The sequence below is a fragment of the Musca domestica genome, unplaced genomic scaffold (assembly GCF_030504385.1).
Source record: "Musca domestica strain aabys unplaced genomic scaffold, Musca_domestica.polishedcontigs.V.1.1 80, whole genome shotgun sequence".
Taxonomy (NCBI): domain Eukaryota; kingdom Metazoa; phylum Arthropoda; class Insecta; order Diptera; family Muscidae; genus Musca; species Musca domestica.
In genome coordinates, this window is record NW_026712410.1 from 1 (window position 1) to 20,143 (window position 20,143).

General features: G+C 39.6%; 1 protein-coding gene across 1 annotated transcript; it reads left to right on the forward strand.

Moving 5' to 3' along the window:
* Positions 1-1,170: 1,170 nt before the first annotated feature.
* Positions 1,171-8,931, forward strand: LOC131806649 (serine/arginine repetitive matrix protein 1-like). Its single transcript, XM_059131186.1, has 4 exons — positions 1,171-1,417; positions 3,743-3,919; positions 5,975-6,317; positions 8,553-8,931. The coding sequence occupies exons 1-4, from the start codon at positions 1,171-1,173 to the stop codon at positions 8,929-8,931; spliced, it is 1,146 nt and encodes a 381-aa protein (XP_058987169.1).
* Positions 8,932-20,143: the final 11,212 nt, after the last annotated feature.

Here is a 20,143-nt window from a genome sequence, read left to right on the forward strand (position 1 = left end):
AACTACCCTTAGCAAATTGTTGGTCGAATTCACTCATAAGTCACTTTCATGGTGGTAATCAATGAGACCGAGTGCTAAGATCCGAATTCTGGATATTGGACTCAAATCTGGTTAAACAAAAATATACGAAAATGTCATCTGCTTAATTCACAAGAACAAACCCAAACTCAAATAATGGCTCGCTGCCACCCGAACGTACTTTTCTGTCTCGACCCTACAAACACTGGGGTAGATTTTGCAGGACCTTTAATATTAAAAGTTATTCAGGAAGGGCTGCTTATTACAAAAGGCTATGTTTGCCTGTTCGTCTGCTTCGCCAACAAGGCTATACATTTAGAACCAACTAGCGATTTATCTACTTATGCCTTTCTCGCCGCTTTCTCCAGATTCATAAGTCGGCGAGGTTGTCCGTCTTGTATATTTTTCCGACAACGGAACCAATTTTGTGGGAGCGGTCGATCTATTAAAGCGAGATCGATTAGCTTCATGAAGAATATTCAAAGTAGCACAATCCAAAACAATTTCAATCAAAATCTTACTAAAAAATTTATCCCGCCTGGCGCTCCGCACATGGGCGGTTGTGGGAGGCCGGCGTGAATCGTTTAAAATGCATTTGCGAAAAAGTATTCAAAAATGAATTTCACATTTGAAGAATTTACAACTATCTTAGCAAGAATTGAAGCCTGCCTTAATTCGCGACCCTTAAGTCCTGGTAGAGATGATCCAAATGACCTTTCCCCGTTAACTCCTGGTCATTCTTAATTGGAACATCAATTCTTACTCCTGCTGAACCGACATTTCCGACACAGATCTTAGTCTAGTAAATCGTTGGAAACGACTCAAAGTTATTTCACAATACTTTTGCAATAGGTGGAAATTAGAATATCTCCACGAACTTCACAGAAGAACTAAATGGAATCGTGAAAGGAGAATATCAAAGAAGGAGATTTAGTAGTCATAAAGGACGAAAGGTTGGCTCCAATGAATGGAAGTTGGGTCGAATTGCAAAAACATATCTCGGTAGCGATCAGAATACGAGGGTTGTAGACTTACGGACATCAAGTGGCAACATTAGCAGACCTATCACAAAAATTGTCAAATTGTTTTCCGACTGACTAGCCGAATCCTACTTAAAAAGAACATAGTACTCGCCTTTGGTTTTTTTCAGATATGGCTGCCTACTTGCCCAATCAAGACTGCCGTTTAGATGATCGCAGCCGCAGTCCCAACCAATCCGCACGTCCAACAGCGAGAAGTTCTAGCAGACCCAGACGCCCAACCGAACCCATTCCCAGCAGACCGGCTCATAGACACCGCAGACTTCCCAGTTCCACATCGCCAGAAAGACGTCAACGAAGCCGCTCCGCTGCAAGATCCCGCCAACGCCAAGAACGACCCAGCTATTGGCAGTACTCCTGTGGGTTGTGTCAGGAGGACCATGCCCTCAGTGCTTGCGAGAGTTTCGCCACCAGACCCCCTTCCAGCGCTATGAGACTGTGGAGCGTAGGGGGTACTGCAGAAATTGCCTTGCCAGAAGTCATTTGGCCCCTGACTGTCCGTCGTTGACTGGTTGCAGGAGGTGCAACAATCGGCATCATACGCTGCTACACGGGGCGTCTCAGCTGGAGGAAGTATCTCTAAACGTGGAAGTTGTAACAACACCAAACTTGCGTGGGATTTGGTATTTGTGCCAACGGCTATGGTGCACATCAAAGCTGACAAAATAGAGGGGTACACCATGATAAGGGCATTAATCAGCCAATCAGCGACGATGTCCAAAATATCGTATGCGGCTTTCCGTAGATTGGGCTTACAATCGCGGATTTACAAAGGGCAGCGATTTACCACCTTTACGGTTTCGCCCCGCCGCACAAACAGCCACTGGAGTCTTAGAGTCAATGCCTTGATATCGAAGATTTGCCCAGGCGCATTTACTCGGACCCGATCCTCGAGGACCCCACAAGAAGTTTCAGAAATTGCGCCCTAGCCGACCCTGATCCCCGAGGCAACAATCCCGTCGATGTGGACTGGGTGCTGACGTTTACTCAGCCATAAGAAAGACGAGTGCAAGGAGGCTGGAATTGGAGATGTCCTGGCCTATGATACCCAACTGGGTTACGTGTTTGCCGGTCCAATAAAAAATATGCCAAAAATATAAAGAACAATATTGTATTTCAAAAATGAATGAACACTTGTCATTCGGGGGCCAGAAATGTTCATCAAAGATGCTATGTTTTTACGCAACAATGTTGTTTGTTACATTACCGGTGGCTGCATAAATAACATCATAAAAAAATGATGTACATATTAGACACATATGCACACACACATGCACATATATGTAGCCACCGGTAAATTCCAATTTGTACACAAAAATTCGTTTATGCAGATGAATATAATTCACTAATGAGAAAGTCTCCAATTTCTCCATCTAGCCCTCTATTGACGTTAAATCCGTTTCTCGACTCAAAGGGTATTATTCGAGCTAATGGCAGATTAGTTCAATCTCCAGCCCTTACATATAGCGAACGACATCCCATAATACTACCACACGGAACTACCCTTAGCAAATTGTTGGTCGAATTCACTCATAAGATCACTTACATGGTGGTAATCAATTGATGACCCGAGTGCTAAGATCCGAATTCTGGATATTTGGACTCAAATCTCTGGTTAAACAAACTATACGAAAATGTCGAATCTGCTTAATTCACAAGAAACAAACCCAAACTCAAATAATGGCCTCGCTGCCACCCGAACGTACTTTTCTGTCTCGACCTTTACAAACACTGGGGTAGATTTGCAGGACCCTTTTTATTAAAAGTTATTCAGGAAGGGCTTGCTTTATTACAAAAGGCTATGTTTGCCTGTTCGTCTGCTTCGCCACCAAGGCTATACATTTAGAACCAACTAGCGATTTATCTACTTATGCCTTTCTCGCCGCTTTCTCCAGATTCATAAGTCGGCGAGGTTGTCCGTCTTGTATATTTTCCGACAACGGAACCAATTTTGTGGGAGCGGTCGATCTATTAAAGCGAGATCGATTAGCTTTCATGAAGAATATTCAAAGTAGCACAATCCAAAACAATTTCAATCAAAATCTTACTAAAAAATTATCCCGCCTGGCGCTCCGCACATGGGCGGTTTGTGGGAGGCCGGCGTTAAATCGTTTTAAATGCATTTGCGAAAAAGTATTCCAAAAATGAATTTCACATTTGAAGAATTTACAACTATCTTAGCAAGAATTGAAGCCTGCCTTAATTCGCGACCCTTAAGTCCTGGTAGCGATGATCCAAATGACCTTTCCCCGTTAACTCCTGGTCATTTCTTAATTGGAACATCAATTCTTACTCCTGCTGAACCCGACATTTCCGACACAGATCTTAGTCTAGTAAATCGTTGGAAACGACTCAAAGTTATTTCACAATACTTTTGCAATAGGTGGAAATTAGAATATCTCCACGAACTTCACAGAAGAACTAAATGGAATCGTGAAAAGGAGAATATCAAAGAAGGAGATTTAGTAGTCATAAAGGACGATAGGTTGGCTCCAAATGAATGGAAGTTGGGTCGAATTGCAAAAACATATCTCGGTAGCGATCAGAATACGAGGGTTGTAGACTTACGGACATCAAGTGGCAACATTAGCAGACCTATCACAAAAATTGTCAAATTGTTTTCCGACTGACTAGCCGAATCCTACTTAAAAAAGAACATAGTACTCGCCTTTGGTTTTTTTCAGATATGGCTGCCTACTTGCCCAATCAAGACTGCCGTTTAGATGATCGCAGCCGCAGTCCCAACCAATCCGCACGTCCAACAGCGAGAAGTTCTAGCAGACCCAGACGCCCAAGATGGATACAGTTTACACTAGATGCTTCTGTTGAGATTCGTGGATTTTGTGACGCATCGGGAGCGCGTATGGAGCAACGCTATATGTTCGGATTGAAAAAACTGACCATACCACACACACCTTTTTATTAGCAGCAAAGACTCGTGTAGCACCAATCAAAAAACTATCAATACCAAGGCTCGAATTATGTGGGGCAGTATTACTTTCCAAATTAGTAAAATCTATTACAAACAGTCTACAAATATCAAAATATTCAACACATTTTTGGACAGACTCTACTATCGTCTTGGCCTGGTTAAAAAGCCTCCTTGTCACTGGAGCACCTTTGTGGGAAATAGAGTCTCGGAAATATCTGATAATGTTGGGCAAGAAAACTGGAAACATGTTGACTCTGCAAGCAACCCAGCTGACATTGCTAGTCGTGATGTTCTCCAACTGAACTAACGACTCATGAGCTCTGGTGGCATGGACCTCAATGGCTCAAATGCCAAAAGATCGTTGGCCATCGCAAGATATCCCAAACGACACAAATTTAGAGGCTAAAGCTGTAAAGTTCTGACTATATTTCAAGAAGAGATGATCCATTAAAAAATTTCTCATCATTGGCAAAAGTCTACCGATCATACGCCTATGCTCTGCGATTTTGGAAAAATACTGGCGCAAATCGGCAAAATCTTCGCTCCTCATCAATAGATCTTACCGCAGCCGAAATCCAAGATGGAAAACGATCTTGCATAATTTGTACACAAAAATTCGTTTATGCAGATGAATATAATTCACTAATGAGAAAGTCTCCAATTTCTCCATCTAGCCCTCTATTGACGTTAAACCCGTTTCTCGACTCAAAGGGTATTATTCGAGCTAATGGCAGATTAGTTCAATCTCCAGCCCTTACATATAGCGAACGACATCCCATAATACTACCACACGGAACTACCCTTAGCAAATTGTTGGTCGAATTCACTCATAAGATCACTTTACATGGTGGTAATCAATTGATGACCCGAGTGCTAAGATCCGAATTCTGGATATTTGGACTCAAATCTCTGGTTAAACAAACTATACGAAAATGTCGAATCTGCTTAATTCACAAGAAACAAACCCAAACTCAAATAATGGCCTCGCTGCCACCCGAACGTACTTTTCTGTCTCGACCCTTTACAACACTGGGGTAGATTTGCAGGACCCTTTAATATTAAAAGTTATTCAGGAAGGGCTTGCTTTATTACAAAAGGCTATGTTTGCCTGTTCGTCTGCTTCGCCACCAAGGCTATACATTTAGAACCAACTAGCGATTTATCTACTTATGCCTTTCTCGCCGCTTTCTCCAGATTCATAAGTCGGCGAGGTTGTCCGTCTTGTATATTTTCCGACAACGGAACCAATTTTGTGGGAGCGGTCGATCTATTAAAGCGAGATCGATTAGCTTTCATGAAGAATATTCAAAGTAGCACAATCCAAAACAATTTCAATCAAAATCTTACTAAAAATTTATCCCGCCTGGCGCTCCGCACATGGGCGGTTTGTGGGAGGCCGGCGTTGAATCGTTTAAAATGCATTTGCGAAAAAGTATTCCAAAAATGAATTTCACATTTGAAGAATTTACAACTATCTTAGCAAGAATTGAAGCCTGCCTTAATTCGCGACCCTTAAGTCCTGGTAGAGATGATCCAAATGACCTTTCCCCGTTAACTCCTGGTCATTTCTTAATTGGAACATCAATTCTTACTCCTGCTGAACCCGACATTTCCGACACAGATCTTAGTCTAGTAAATCGTTGGAAACGACTCAAAGTTATTTCACAATACTTTTGCAATAGGTGGAAATTAGAATATCTCCACGAACTTCACAGAAGAACTAAATGGAATCGTGAAAAGGAGAATATCAAAGAAGGAGATTTAGTAGTCATAAAGGACGAAAGGTTGGCTCCAAATGAATGGAAGTTGGGTCGAATTGCAAAAATATATCTCGGTAGCGATCAGAATACGAGGGTTGTAGACTTACGGACATCAAGTGGCAACATTAGCAGACCTATCACAAAAATTGTCAAATTGTTTTCCGACTGACTAGCCGGAATCCTACTTAAAAAAGAACATAGTACTCGCCTTTGGTTTTTTTCAGATATGGCTGCCTACTTGCCCAATCAAGACTGCCGTTTAGATGATCGCAGCCGCAGTCCCAACCAATCCGCACGTCCAACAGCGAGAAGTTCTAGCAGACCCAGACGCCCAACCGAACCCATTCCCAGCAGACCGGCTCATAGACACCGCAGACTTCCCAGTTCCACATCGCCAGAAAGACGTCAACGAAGCCGCTCCGCTGCAAGATCCCGCCAACGCCAAGAACGACCCAGCTATTGGCAGTACTCCTGTGGGTTGTGTCAGGAGGACCATGCCCTCAGTGCTTGCGAGAGGTTTCGCCACCAGACCCCCTTCCAGCGCTATGAGACTGTGGAGCGTAGGGGGTACTGCGGAAATTGCCTTGCCAGAAGTCATTTGGCCCCTGACTGTCCGTCGTTGACTGGTTGCAGGAGGTGCAACAATCGGCATCATACGCTGCTACACGGGGCGTCTCAGCTGGAGGAAGTATCTCTAACGTGGAAGTTGTAACAACACCAAACTTTGCGTGGGATTTGGTATTTGTGCCAACGGCTATGGTGCACATCAAAGCTGACAAAATAGAGGGGTACACCATGATAAGGGCATTAATCAGCCAATCAGCGACGATGTCCAAAATATCGTATGCGGCTTTCCGTAGATTGGGCTTACAATCGCGGATTTACAAAGGGCAGCGATTTACCACCTTTACGGTTTCGCCCCGCCGCACAAACAGCCACTGGAGTCTTAGAGTCAATGCCTTGATAATCGAAGATTTGCCCAGGCGCATTTACTCGGACCCGATCCTCGAGGACCCCACAAGAAGTTTCAGAAATTGCGCCCTGCCGCCCTGATCCCCGAGCAACAATCCCGTCGATGTGGAACTGGCTGACGTTTACTCAGCCATAAGGAAAGACGAGTGCAAGGAGGCTGGAATTGGAGATGTCCTGGCCTATGATACCCAACTGGGTTACGTGTTTGCCGGTCCAATAAAAATATGCCAAAAATATAAAGAACAATATTGTATTTCAAAAATGAATGTAAACACTTGTCATTCGGGGGCCAGAAATGTTCATCAAAGATGCTATGTTTTTACGCAACAATGTTGTTTGTTACATTACCGGTGGCTGCATAAATAACATCATAAAAAATGATGTACATATTAGACACATATGCACACACACATGCACATATATGTAGCCACCGGTAAATTCCAATTTGTACACAAAAATTCGTTTATGCAGATGAATATAATTCACTAATGAGAAAGTCTCCAATTTCTCCATCTAGCCCTCTATTGACGTTAAATCCGTTTCTCGACTCAAAGGGTATTATTCGAGCTAATGGCAGATTAGTTCAATCTCCAGCCCTTACATATAGCGAACGACATCCCATAATACTACCACACGGAACTACCCTTAGCAAATTGTTGGTCGAATTCACTCATAAGATCACTTTACATGGTGGTAATCAATTGATGACCCGAGTGCTAAGATCCGAATTCTGGATATTTGGACTCAAATCTCTGGTTAAACAAACTATACGAAAATGTCGAATCTGCTTAATTCACAAGAAACAAACCCAAACTCAAATAATGGCCTCGCTGCCACCCGAACGTACTTTTCTGTCTCGACCCTTTACAAACACTGGGGTAGATTTTGCAGGACCCTTTAATATTAAAAGTTATTCAGGAAGGGCTTGCTTTATTACAAAAGGCTATGTTTGCCTGTTCGTCTGCTTCGCCACCAAGGCTATACATTTAGAACCAACTAGCGATTTATCTACTTATGCCTTTCTCGCCGCTTTCTCCAGATTCATAAGTCGGCGAGGTTGTCCGTCTTGTATATTTCCGACAACGGAACCAATTTTGTGGGAGCGGTCGATCTATTAAAGCGAGATCGATTAGCTTTCATGAAGAATATTCAAAGTAGCACAATCCAAAACAATTTCAATCAAAATCTTACTAAAAAATTTATCCCGCCTGGCGCTCCGCACATGGGCGGTTTGTGGGAGGCCGGCGTTAAATCGTTTAAAATGCATTTGCGAAAAAGTATTCCAAAAATGAATTTCACATTTGAAGAATTTACAACTATCTTAGCAAGAATTGAAGCCTGCCTTAATTCGCGACCCTTAAGTCCTGGTAGCGATGATCCAAATGACCTTTCCCCGTTAACTCCTGGTCATTTCTTAATTGGAACATCAATTCTTACTCCTGCTGAACCCGACATTTCCGACACAGATCTTAGTCTAGTAAATCGTTGGAAACGACTCAAAGTTATTTCACAATACTTTTGCAATAGGTGGAAATTAGAATATCTCCACGAACTTCACAGAAGAACTAAATGGAATCGTGAAAGGAGAATATCAAAGAAGGAGATTTAGTAGTCATAAAGGACGATAGGTTGGCTCCAAATGAATGAAGTGGGTCGAATGCAAAAACATATCTCGGTAGCGATCAGGAATACGATGGGTTGTAGACTTACGGACATCAGTGGCAACATTAGCAGACCTATCACAAAAATTGTCAACTTGTTTTCCGACTGACTAGCCGGAATCCTACCTTAAAAAAGAACATAGTACTCGCCTTTGGTTTTTTTTTTCAGATATGGCTGCCTACTTGCCCATCAAGACTGCCGTTTAGATGATCGCAGCCGCAGTCCCAACCAATCCGCACGTCCAACAGCGAGAATTCTAGCAGACCCAGACGCCCAACCGAACCCATTCCCAGCAGACCGGCTCATAGACACCGCAGACTTCCCAGTTCCACATCGCCAGAAAGACGTCAACGAAGCCGCTCCGCTGCAAGATCCGCCAACGCCAAGAACGACCCAGCTATTGGCAGTACTCCTTTGGGTTGTGTCAGGAGGACCATGCCCTCAGTGCTTGCGAGAGGTTTCGCCACCGACCCCTTCCAGCTCTATGAGAATGTGGAGCGTAGGGGGTACTGCGAAATTGCCTTGCCAGAAGTCATTTGGCCCCTGACTGTCCGTCGTTGACTGGTTGCAGGAGGTGCAACAATCGGCATCATACGCTGCTACACGGGGCGTCTCACTGGAGGAAGTATCTCTAAACGTGGAAGTTGTAACAACACCAAACTTTGCGTGGGATTTGGTATTTGTGCAACGGCTAGGGGCACATCAAAGCTGACAAAATAGAGGGGTACACATGATAAGGGCAATTAATCAGCCAATCAGCGACGATGTCCAAAAATTATCGTATGCGGCTTTCCGTAGATTGGGCTTACATCGCGGAATTTACAAAGAGCAGCGATTTACCACCTTTAGGTTTCGCCCCGCCGCACAAACAGCATGGAGTCTTAGAGTCAATGCCTTGATAATCGAAAGATTTGCCCAGGCGCATTTACTCGGACCCGATCCTCGAGGACCCCACAAGAAGTTTCAGAAATGGCCCTAGCGACCCGATCCCGAGTGCAAGAGGCTGAATTGGGAGATGTCTGGCCATAGGATACCCAACATGGGTTACGTGTTTGTCGGTCCAATAAAAAATATTGCCAAAAATATAAAGAACACTATTGTATTTCAAAATGAAGTAAACACTTGTCATTCGGGGCCAGAAATGTTCATCAAAGATGCTATGGTTTTACGCAAACAAGTGTTGTTTGTTACATTACCGGTGGCTGCATAAATAACATCATAAAAAAATGATGTACATATTAGACACATATGCACACACACATGCACATATATGTAGCCACCGGTAAATTCCAATGCTGAATTCAAATAAATAAGCATCGTCACCAGCCAAAAACAGGTTTGCTGTGACTATTGCAATTGGAGTTAGACCAGTTCTGTCTCGAATTTAAAAGCGCGTACGCAAGTTTAGATGATAACAAATTTTGATCAATTTCCACCAATATGGGTATCAAATAAAAGGGCATGACAAGAAGATACATTATACTATACAAGTTTAATATTTAAGATGGCGCAGCCACTAAATGGCGTATAATAATAGATTTAAATTTAGAAATTGTATCTGGAATTCTGGTATCCTCAAGTCACGACTTTGTATCGTGTAAAGAATTGTGTGGCGTTAGAGTGGCTAAATTGTCAACCGTTTAAAAGTCATTACTGGGAACAAAATGGTACAAAATATAAAATTTGAATTTTATTTTTTTATGCATATGTTTATAATTCCCACGACTGTATCTATTTTTTATTATTTTTTGGTTTTTAGTACATTTATCTTAAACATACAATGTATGTGTAACATAAACCTTTTAACTAAAAGTTTTTAACTATTTATTTTTTTTTTTTTTAACCAACAAATGTTCGTATATAAACTTTTGAATGCATATAAAATCAAAAGTAGTAGCGACGCGCACCGGGTTCAGCTAGTATTTTTTATATATGCCAAAAATTTCAGTTTTGATTAGAAAAATACTTCTTAAAGCACTCAACATCTTAATGCTAAGTTCACATGGCACGTAATTCTCTCTCTATTCGTTGTTCGACCATTAATTATGAAATATCTACTTATATTACTCACAAAATTTTCTGAGCGAACAAAGATTTTTGTTCTTTGTTCCATTTAAATCACTCTCAGAACTAGTATGAAATGTCTGCCATCCTTAACAAATGAGAGCATTATCGGCAAAAGTAAATTATGGCATGTCGAAATTCCAAATAGAAAATATTTATGAAATTTTAAAAATTTTCAGGAAGAATGAAAATTATGAACGAAAGATAGAATGTTAAATGGCGTATGTGCATTCAAACGAAAGTAAACTCGTCCGAGGTACGCTTTTTGTCCACGAGTTGGAATTTCGACAGACAACTGGAAACAAAAGAGGCAATATTTTCAAAATGTTTGTACTGACAAACATTTTTTTGACAAGTGACTCTCCAATCTATGATCTGTTCCAGTACCTGCAAGAATCTACTACTTTCGCGCTTTTCTTCGATATCATAAAGAGAAAATCTGTTATCGTAGTAAAAACTTTTACATTCTTGGCACGTGATTCGCTCTCTATTCGTTGTTCGACCATTAATTATGAAACATCTACTTGATTCCCCACACAAAATGTTCTGTGCGAACAAAAATTTTTGTTCTTTCTTCCAATCAAATCACTCTCAGAACTACGATGAAATTTTTTTCAGGAAGACTGAAAATTATAAATGAAAGGTATACTGTTGAATGACGTATGTAAATTTTGTTTTCTCTCATACGAGGTACGCTTTTTGTCCACGAGTTGGAATTTCGACAGAAAACTGTAAACAAAAGAGGCAATATTTTCAAAATTTTGTATCGACAAAAACATTTTTGACAAAAGACTCTTCAACTGAATTTTAAAACAGAAAAATACAAAAGTATATGTAAAATGTCCACATTTTTACAAAAATTTCAAAACATGAATGAATATTGCTAGTTTAAAGATAAAATAAATTTTTGGAGAAAAAAACAAGAATTTCTTCTATTATAATTGATGATAATTTCATGTACTTTCGTACAAATTCCTATAAGAATCGATAAATAAAAAATTTGAAAAAAGGAATTATGTTACTATGAATTACGAATCTGATTCTGATTGAAAGTGCAATGAGAACATAGCATAACGTACTTTAAGTTTCGCCTATGCCTAATGGGAAACAATGGTTAACTATTATTTCCGGCATAGATTTCACAACACTGAAACTCCAAATTACAATCAATTCGATAGAAATTGTAAAAAACAGGCAGAAGTACAAATGAGACGAGACGTATATATTCCAATCATCATAGGAATGTTGTATAAAGGTTTTAGAATACATGAGTAGGTTGATAAAACTAAATACCTTACAACATGGTCTTCTAAAAGTTACGAATTCAAAATTACTTTTGTTTTGGAAAATGTTGCCAAGACCTTTAAATAATACTAATAATTGAGATTTGAAAATGTTTTTAAATACTATGATAAAACCAATATAAAGATGTACTAGTGGATAGGAAATAAATCGTAAAGTGGACTTTTTTGTGACAAACTATTTATAGCCTCGAAAGGTTATATGAATGAAACCAATATAAAAAGACAAAATTTAACTATGTGCGTGAAATAAATTTAAATTTTGTTGTTGCAAAATGGTCAGGCTTTATCCCTTCATTGTTGTTTTTATAAAAACAACGTTTGTTTATTAGTGAAGAACGATGGTAATGTTTACCAGGGGGTAAGGCAGGGAATACATAGGTTTCGGAAAGAGCCAACAATCCTCATCAGTTCCCTTGTTTTTTGTCTGGGATATTCTCCCCAGAAGTTATTTTAAAAATAACTTCTATGACAAAAAACATTTTTTACCCAAATGACGAGATCGTAAGCTCAATAGAAGAGGAACCAAAGAATTAAATAAAACTAAATTCTTTTGGAAAGTCTTCTAAATCTTACAACCGCACTTATAAACATTTACATCTTTCTCCACTTGTTATGCTTTCGTTCAACCTGAACGAAGTAGCATAACCATGTAAGTTGGTTTTGTCTGTTACAACAAAAACCCCTTCGTCGACCGTGCCTTGTCTATTAATAAAACAGTGTGGCTTGTTTGTTCGGGATACCGTAGTATTTTGTTGTTGCAAAATGGTCAGGCTTTATCCCTTCATTGTTGTTTTTATAAAAACAACGTTTGTTTATTAGTGAAGAACGATGGTAATGTTTACCAGGGGTAAGGTAGGGAATACCTAGGTTTCGGAAAGAGCCACCAATGCTCATCAGTTCCCTTGTTTATTGTCTGGGATATTCTCCCCAGAAGTTATTTTAAAAATAACTTCTATGACAAAAAAAATTTTTTACCCAAGTGACGAGATCGTAAGCTCAATAGAAGAGGAACCAAAGAATTAAATAAAACTAAAATTCTTTTGGAAAGTCTTCTAAATCTTACAACCGCACTTCAGGTTGAACGAAAGCATAACAAGTGGAGAAAGATGTAAATGTTTACAAGTGCGGTTGTAAGATTTAGAAGACTTTCAGGTTGGACCCACTGTAGGAAAATGGTTAGGGATGCACCTTTATAGTGTTCATTTTCGGAAAGAGCATCGAAAATGCTCCTAGACCACTTACTCTAATAATCCAACCCCATCTGGAAATCCCACAGTGGCCAGACTTATATTTTTATATGGTCACTGTAGGAGAAATTGCTTTGGACCCACTGTGGGAAAATTGTTAGAGATGCACCCTTATGGTGTTCATTTTTGGAAAGAGCATCGAAAATGCTCCTAGACCACCTTTTCTCATAATCCAAACCCATCTGGAATTCCCACAGTGGTCAGACTTATATTTCATATGGTCACTGGAGGAGAAATTGGTTTGGACCCACTGTGGGAAAATGGTTAGGGATGCACCTTTATGGTGTACATTTTCGGAAAGAGTATCGAAAATGCTCCTTAACCAATGATTCTCATAATCCAAACCCATCTGGAATTCCCACAGTGGCCAGACTTATATTTCATTTGGTCACTGTAGGAGAAATTGGTTTGGACCCACTGTGGGAAAATGGTTAGGGATGCACCCTTATGGTGTTCGTATTTAGAAAGAGCATCGAAAATGCTCCTAGACCACTTATTCTCATAATCCAAACCCATCTGGAATTCCCACAGTGGCTAGACTTATATTTCATATGGTCACTGTAGGAGAAATTGGTTTGGACCCACTGTGGGAAAATGGTTAGGGATGCACCCTTATGGTGTTCATATTTAGAAAGAGCATCGAAAATGCTCCTAGACCACTTATTCTCATAATCCAAACCCATCTGGAAATCCCACAGTGGCCAGACTTATATTTCATGTGGTCTTCTTAGGAGAAATTGGTTTGGACCCACTGTGGGAAAATGGTTAGGGATGCACCGCTATGGTGTCCATTTTCGGAAAGAGTATCGAAAATGCTCCTAGACCACTTATTCTCATAATCCAAATCCATCTGGAAATCCTACAGTGGCCAGACTTATATTTCATATGGTCACTGTAGGAGAAATGGGTTTGGACCCACTGTGGCAAAATGGTTAGGGATGAACCTTTATGGTGTTCAAACCAATTTCTCCTACAGTGACCATATGAAATATAAGTCTGGCCACTGTTCTTGTTCTGGCCAAAGTTCTTACAATTATATTTTTTTAATAAAATTCATATAACATTTTATTGTTATATTATTTTCATAATTTTAACTTTTATTTTGTTTCATAACAAGCTCTTTTGAGTTAAATTTAAATTTACTCTCATTAATATGTAGTTAAATTTAAATTTATCTCTAAGAGAAAACCAGTGTTGGTAAGCGAAAAATCAAAGTAGTAGAATTTAAATTTAAATTTATTTTCACGCACATGATTTAACTGTACTAATATCATCAAATGCCAAATTAGAGCCCATTTGGTCGAAGAATATTAAGAGATGGTATTATATGAGACATATATCTATATGAGGACATATATATACTTTTGTAACATCAATCATCAACGTTTTTCACTCTTCTACATTCTTTATGGGGTCACTAACCGATGACACCTTATTTTTGATACTTAAATTAAACTACATTGACATTTTTGCAATTAATTAGTCTGTTCTAGAACTGCAAGAATTTTAAAGTTGTTACAATGTTAACCTATTTTTATTTTATGATATCGAAGAAAATTGCAGAACTAGTAGATTCTTGCAGGTTCTGGAACAGAGCTAATGTTTACTTCAGTTTAGAAATTACTATCGAAAGACCAATATATGCTGTATTATAATGTAATGGAACACCACTGAAAACAAAGCCAGGCAGACATAGTTTTTTTTTTTTTTAAATTGGATCTAACAATTGGCAGATCATATATAACTTCCCAAACTACGCCCCAAGATCAAATTTTGAACGAATATATCACAGCTTGGAGTCATATGCAGGCCAATTCTTCATGGAGTTTAAATACTAGCTATATGCATAAGTTTTCCAATTTTTTAATATGCAAACAATCGTAGGTCAGAGCATCAGCATTATCTTTTATGAACGAGTGTAGAAACTACATACTATGTAATTTTACCAACTAAAACCAAGATTCGACGCAAATAATTTACTTACCTGTTTTATCATTATATCGTTTCCCCCATTGGTTTTGTTCTTTTAGTCAAATGATTTTGTCGAGAGTTTAAATCTTTATTTTTTTCCATAATCTGAAATGTAAAAAAAAAATTATTAGTTACTTAAAATGTGCACAACACAGATTCATACATAGCGCGGTTCACATGGACAACGGTAAAATTTTCGAAAATTCGTGAACTTTCCAACGATCACCCACTTAAGTCGGCAGAATTGTCCTGGCCAGCACAGTGGTGTTCGAATTTATCTTGACTCATAGGATTCAGTAAAAAGTCACAGAATTCGGTGATTCCGAAAGAAAGTACTCTTCATGGTACTCCTCTATTATACTTTTTCATTTGATGCCTTTTCACTGTCAAATTTATATTTTGTAACTCTTTCTTAAATACAGGGTGAGGTGAAAAAACTGCAAACAACTTTAGACTGCTGTCATTTCTAAGCCACTCGTCCGACAGCTGTTAAAATTATTCCAGTGACAGCTCATTATATTCATATAGAAAAAAAGTTATTCGAGATGGAATTCAAGCGTGATTGTGTGGTTTCTTTATATTTGGCTGGAAAACCACAAGGTGCTATCGTTAGAGCACTCCAGTATTTAAATGTGAATAAATCTTTTGTGTCTCGTATGCGGTGATACTGACGTCGAGATACGTCAAGGAAGTGGACGGAAGAAAACACCAACATAAGCAGAAATGGTTCGAAAAGTAAAGAAGCGACTTGATCGAAACCCACGTCGCAGTTGCCGAAAAATTAGCTCGTGAGCTGAATATATCGCAATATTCCATACGGCAAATATTGAAAAATGAGCTCGGGGGTAAAGCCATTGAAATTCCAAAAGTGCACGAACTTACACCGCAACAGAAAGAAAATAGACTCAAAAGAGCTAAAGAGTTGCTTCGCTTGGCCGAAAGTGGTGAACTGCCGAATTTGGTTTTCTCCGATGAGACAACATTCGTTGTCCAGCAGTTTGTAAACAAACAAAATTATCGTGTTTACTTGCCAAAGAGGTCAGCTGAAAATGTGCACCTTCGGTTGGCCACCAGAACTCAAGCGCCATCCATGGAGATGGTGTGGGCCGCCATAACAGCCGATGGTCGCTCTCCGCTTGTATTAATCGACCGTGGCATCAGAATAAATGCCGAATATTATCGCGAAAATTTTCTGGAGGGTATATTAAAGCCTTAGACACGTAAACATTTTGGCCACAGACCTTGGACATTCCAACAGGACTCAGAATGGTTACAAAATGAGGTTTAATGAGGGTCGCTTTATTTCCAGCGCACAATGGCCACAAAAATCTCCGGACACCAATCCGTTGGACTATTGTGTCTGGAGTATTTTCGAAAGCGAGGTTGGCACTGAAAAATACCAAAGTGTCAATTACCTCGAGCAAACGCTTCGCCGGGAATGGGCCAAAATACCGCAGAGCAACATTCGGGCAGCGTGCGACGGTTTCATTGGCCGTTTGAAGACCATAATTCGTGCGAAAGGTAACCAATTCAAACAAATCTAAACTTATTTTAAAATTTGATGCTATTTCCGACATTTGTGCTTTCATGCAATACAATTAAAAAAAATGTAAAAATTATGGCGTTTGTCTTTGTTGTATGAGTACATCTGGAAAGAAAATTACATTTATTTCCGACCAAATATTTGGTTGTTTTCTCGGTTTTTAGAGGGCTTATAAAATTCAAAGAATTGTAAAATCTAAAACAAAACTAAATTATTAGTCTTATAAGACATGTACAATTTGATTATGGAATTGTGGAATTTTGCTGCAGCTGGGGCAAGTACGAATACAATACCACGCCTTGTTTTAATATAATACTGATAGCAATTTTGAATTAAGTTCTTTACAGGAAATTGCCAGTGTATATTTTCGATTTATTACAGAAATATCAGGTATTGAGGAGATTTTTAGCAAAATTTAAAGCTGGTTATTCTGTGGTTTTGATCCTTAAAGACAGACTCAAAATAAAACATAAATTACCACCGAGAACGCTTCCTTAAGATGAAGGGTTTTAAATATCTTTCTTCATATGTTTAAGTCAAAAAAAGAAAACAAAACTTCGTCTCTCTGTCCATCTGCCACTCTTCATACGTAAATATTTAAATATGAAAATAAATTTTATTTCAAAATGACAAGGTTGATTTCGATGTGGCAAGTGAGTCTACCTCTGGTCGAAATATTGGAAAATAAAAATCAAATTTATAAAAATATAAATTAAATTAAAATTGCAAATTTTACAAATTTAATAAAAAAAATGCTTCAAACATTGTTTAATAGAATGGTGAAAAATTTAAGAATCGGAAATCCCTAAAAGTGTCGACAAATGGCTCACTTACCCTATAACGCTTGGAAAAACTATGGATTTTCCCTTTATGTCATCGAAAAATATTGCAAAACTAGTAGATTCTTGCAGGCTCTGGAACAGACCAATAATATACAATTTTTTCACAAGATTTTATTGACAAAATGCAACTTACAAAAAGAAAAATGTCCTCTATCAATTTGTGTTCCGGACACAAAATATTGTTTATGGTTTGGTTTTTGGCATTAAATACTAACATAACGTAAGTAATTAAGTAGAATTAATATAAGTTCCACCGATGGTTGACCTAATCAGAATTTTATAGTATATCTGTGTCAATAGACAAATGCTGTTTTACTAAAATTATGACATAGTCTTGCGTAGGTAAGGTTAGGTTAAATACTAACATAACGTAAGTAATTAAGTAGAATTAATATAAGTTCCACCGATGAGTTGACCTAATCAGAATTTTATAGTATATCTGTGTCAATAGACAAATGCTGTTTTACTAAAATTATGACATAGTCTTGCGTAGGTAAGGTTAGGTTAAAGGACGCGCAGTTACCATATATCAACCGATCCACTCGGAGACCTATAGGTCCATTGTGTTCATCCTCAAAAAAAGAAAGAAGGATGAAGGAAGGAGTGGTTCATAGAAGGGGGTGAAGATAGAAGATAGAGTTATAGAGTGTGATCTACGGCTGAGGAATTTGCCGTGTCGTCTTTAGCCACTTGAATCTTCTGACTAATTGAAGAATTACTATAGGGTCTGTGTTAGAAAAAGAAGACAGATTATGTGACACTAGTTCTCCCACCGGCCTGTGTCTCACATTAATGAGTGTTGGGCAGTGGCAGAACAAGTGTTCGACTGTCTCAATTTCTTCTTCATCTTGACAGATCCTACAGTAGTCAATGTCTTCGCTGTTCCATTTCGAGATCATTGCCCTCACCTTACAGTGACCTGTGATGATATCCACCAAAAGCTTTAGATCAGGTTTCAGCAATAACAGTAGCGACTTTGTTTTCTTCTCTGAGAGTGTGGGCCAGAATCTTTTGGAGATGGTGCAACCCATTTCATCCAGCCATTTTTGTTGGATTCTCTCAGAGTAATGTCTGTGAATGACCTGTAGGAAGTGGCGCAGTGGTGGTTTAACCGAGTTATCTACTTCAATTGTAGTTGATTCGGATCCTAGCCTGGCCAATTCGTCAGCAGTCTCGTTACCTGGGATGTTATAGTGACCAGGAAGCCAACAGAGCTTGATGGACAACCCAGTGTTTTCCAAGGCTTTTCTGCAGTTCAAAACAGCCCTATACTTAATGCTAAAGGAATTTAAGACGTTCAGTGCCGCTTGACTATCGACATATATAGTCACCGGACCGCTGACCTCAGTATTCCTCGTGACCAGCAGGTCTGTGGCCTTTTTGACCGCAAAGATTTCCGCCTGAAATACGAACATTAAGGGTATCACAGAAGACACCAGCTCCCGTTCCAAAGTCCATCTTTGAACCGTCGGTATAAACAGCTATGCCGCGAAAAGGTGGGTTGTTATGGGCCTATTCGTCTCTGTTAGGTATGTGTACTTCAGGTGGGTCCAAGCTCAACCGTGGTGAAATATAGTTACTTGTATTGACTACCACTCCCACATCCCTTACACGTCTTAGAATCGCAGTGCCTAAAGGGTTGACTGCGCCATTTGTTTAGTTCTCTGAGTCGAAGAGCAATCCTAAAAGCTTGTTCCTCTACATGTATACTCAGCGGACTTAAGCACAGTAGGGTGTCCAGTGCTGCTTGAGGTGTGCTCCTGAAGGAACCCGTTATTAGTAGGGATGCGGCTCTTTGAGCTTTGTTAATGTGTCGTAAGTAGGTTGACTTATTCAAGGAATGCCACCATACTAGAGATCTATAGGATAGAATGGGGCGAACAATTGAGTCATACATTCATTCAATGTGCGGTTTGAGGCCCCAGCTTTTAACTATGGAGTTCTTAAAGGAATAGAGTGCGATCAAGCATCTCTTAGCTCGTTCCTCAGTGTTCCTCTTCCAACTTAACTGGCGGTCGAGGATAGTTCAAGGTATTTGGTTTCTGATGAGAGGTTTAAAGTGACTCCATCTAGCCTTGGTGGTATAAATGATGGATATTTACGTTTCTTAGTGAAAAGGACGAGATCTGTCTTTGATGGGTTCACGCCTAGTCCATTGCGACGCGCCCACCGTGATAGGGTGAGTAGAGCTCCCTGCATTAGATCAGAGATTGTTTGCAGGAATTTCCCGGCAATCAATAGGACAACATCATCAGCGTATGCGACTACTTTTGTCCCCTTTTTTCTCTAGATCTATAAGTATGTTGTTGATAAGCAAAAGCCAGAGTAATGTTGATAGGACACCCCCTTGCGGCGTACCCCTAGTGACCGATTTCCTGACGGATGTTACCCCAATGCTCGAGTTGATGATTCTGCTACTAAGCATCGTATCAATCCAGTCTATGAGGAGTTGGTGTACCTTAAGTTTTGATAGTGAGTCATGAAGGGATTTTAACGTAACGTTGTTGAAAGCTCCCTCAATATCGAGGAAGGCAGCCAAGGTGAACAAGGAGCCATTCATGTTCTTCTCTAAATACCCTACGACATCATGTTGTGCTGTTTCAACAGATTTACCTTTCATGTAGGCATGCTGAGCAGTGCTGATGGCGGTCTTGGGTAGTCAAGATCTGATCTCTATGTCTATCAGCATCTCCAATGTTCTCAATACGAAGGATGAGAGACTTATCGGTCTGTAGTCCTTAGGAAGTGAGTGAATCGGTTTCATCGCTTTGGGGATATAAGTGACTGT

Excerpts from the sequence above, each read along its gene's own strand:
- LOC131806649 (XM_059131186.1), top strand. The coding sequence starts at position 1,171 with ATGGCTGCCTACTTGCCCAATCAAGACTGCCGTTTAGATGATCGCAGC. Across the intron at positions 1,418-3,742 it reads CAGCTATTGGCAGTACTCCT|ATATGGCTGCCTACTTGCCC; the intron begins GTGGGTTGTGTC and ends GGTTTTTTTCAG. Across the intron at positions 3,920-5,974 it reads TTGTGACGCATCGGGAGCGC|ATATGGCTGCCTACTTGCCC; the intron begins GTATGGAGCAAC and ends GGTTTTTTTCAG.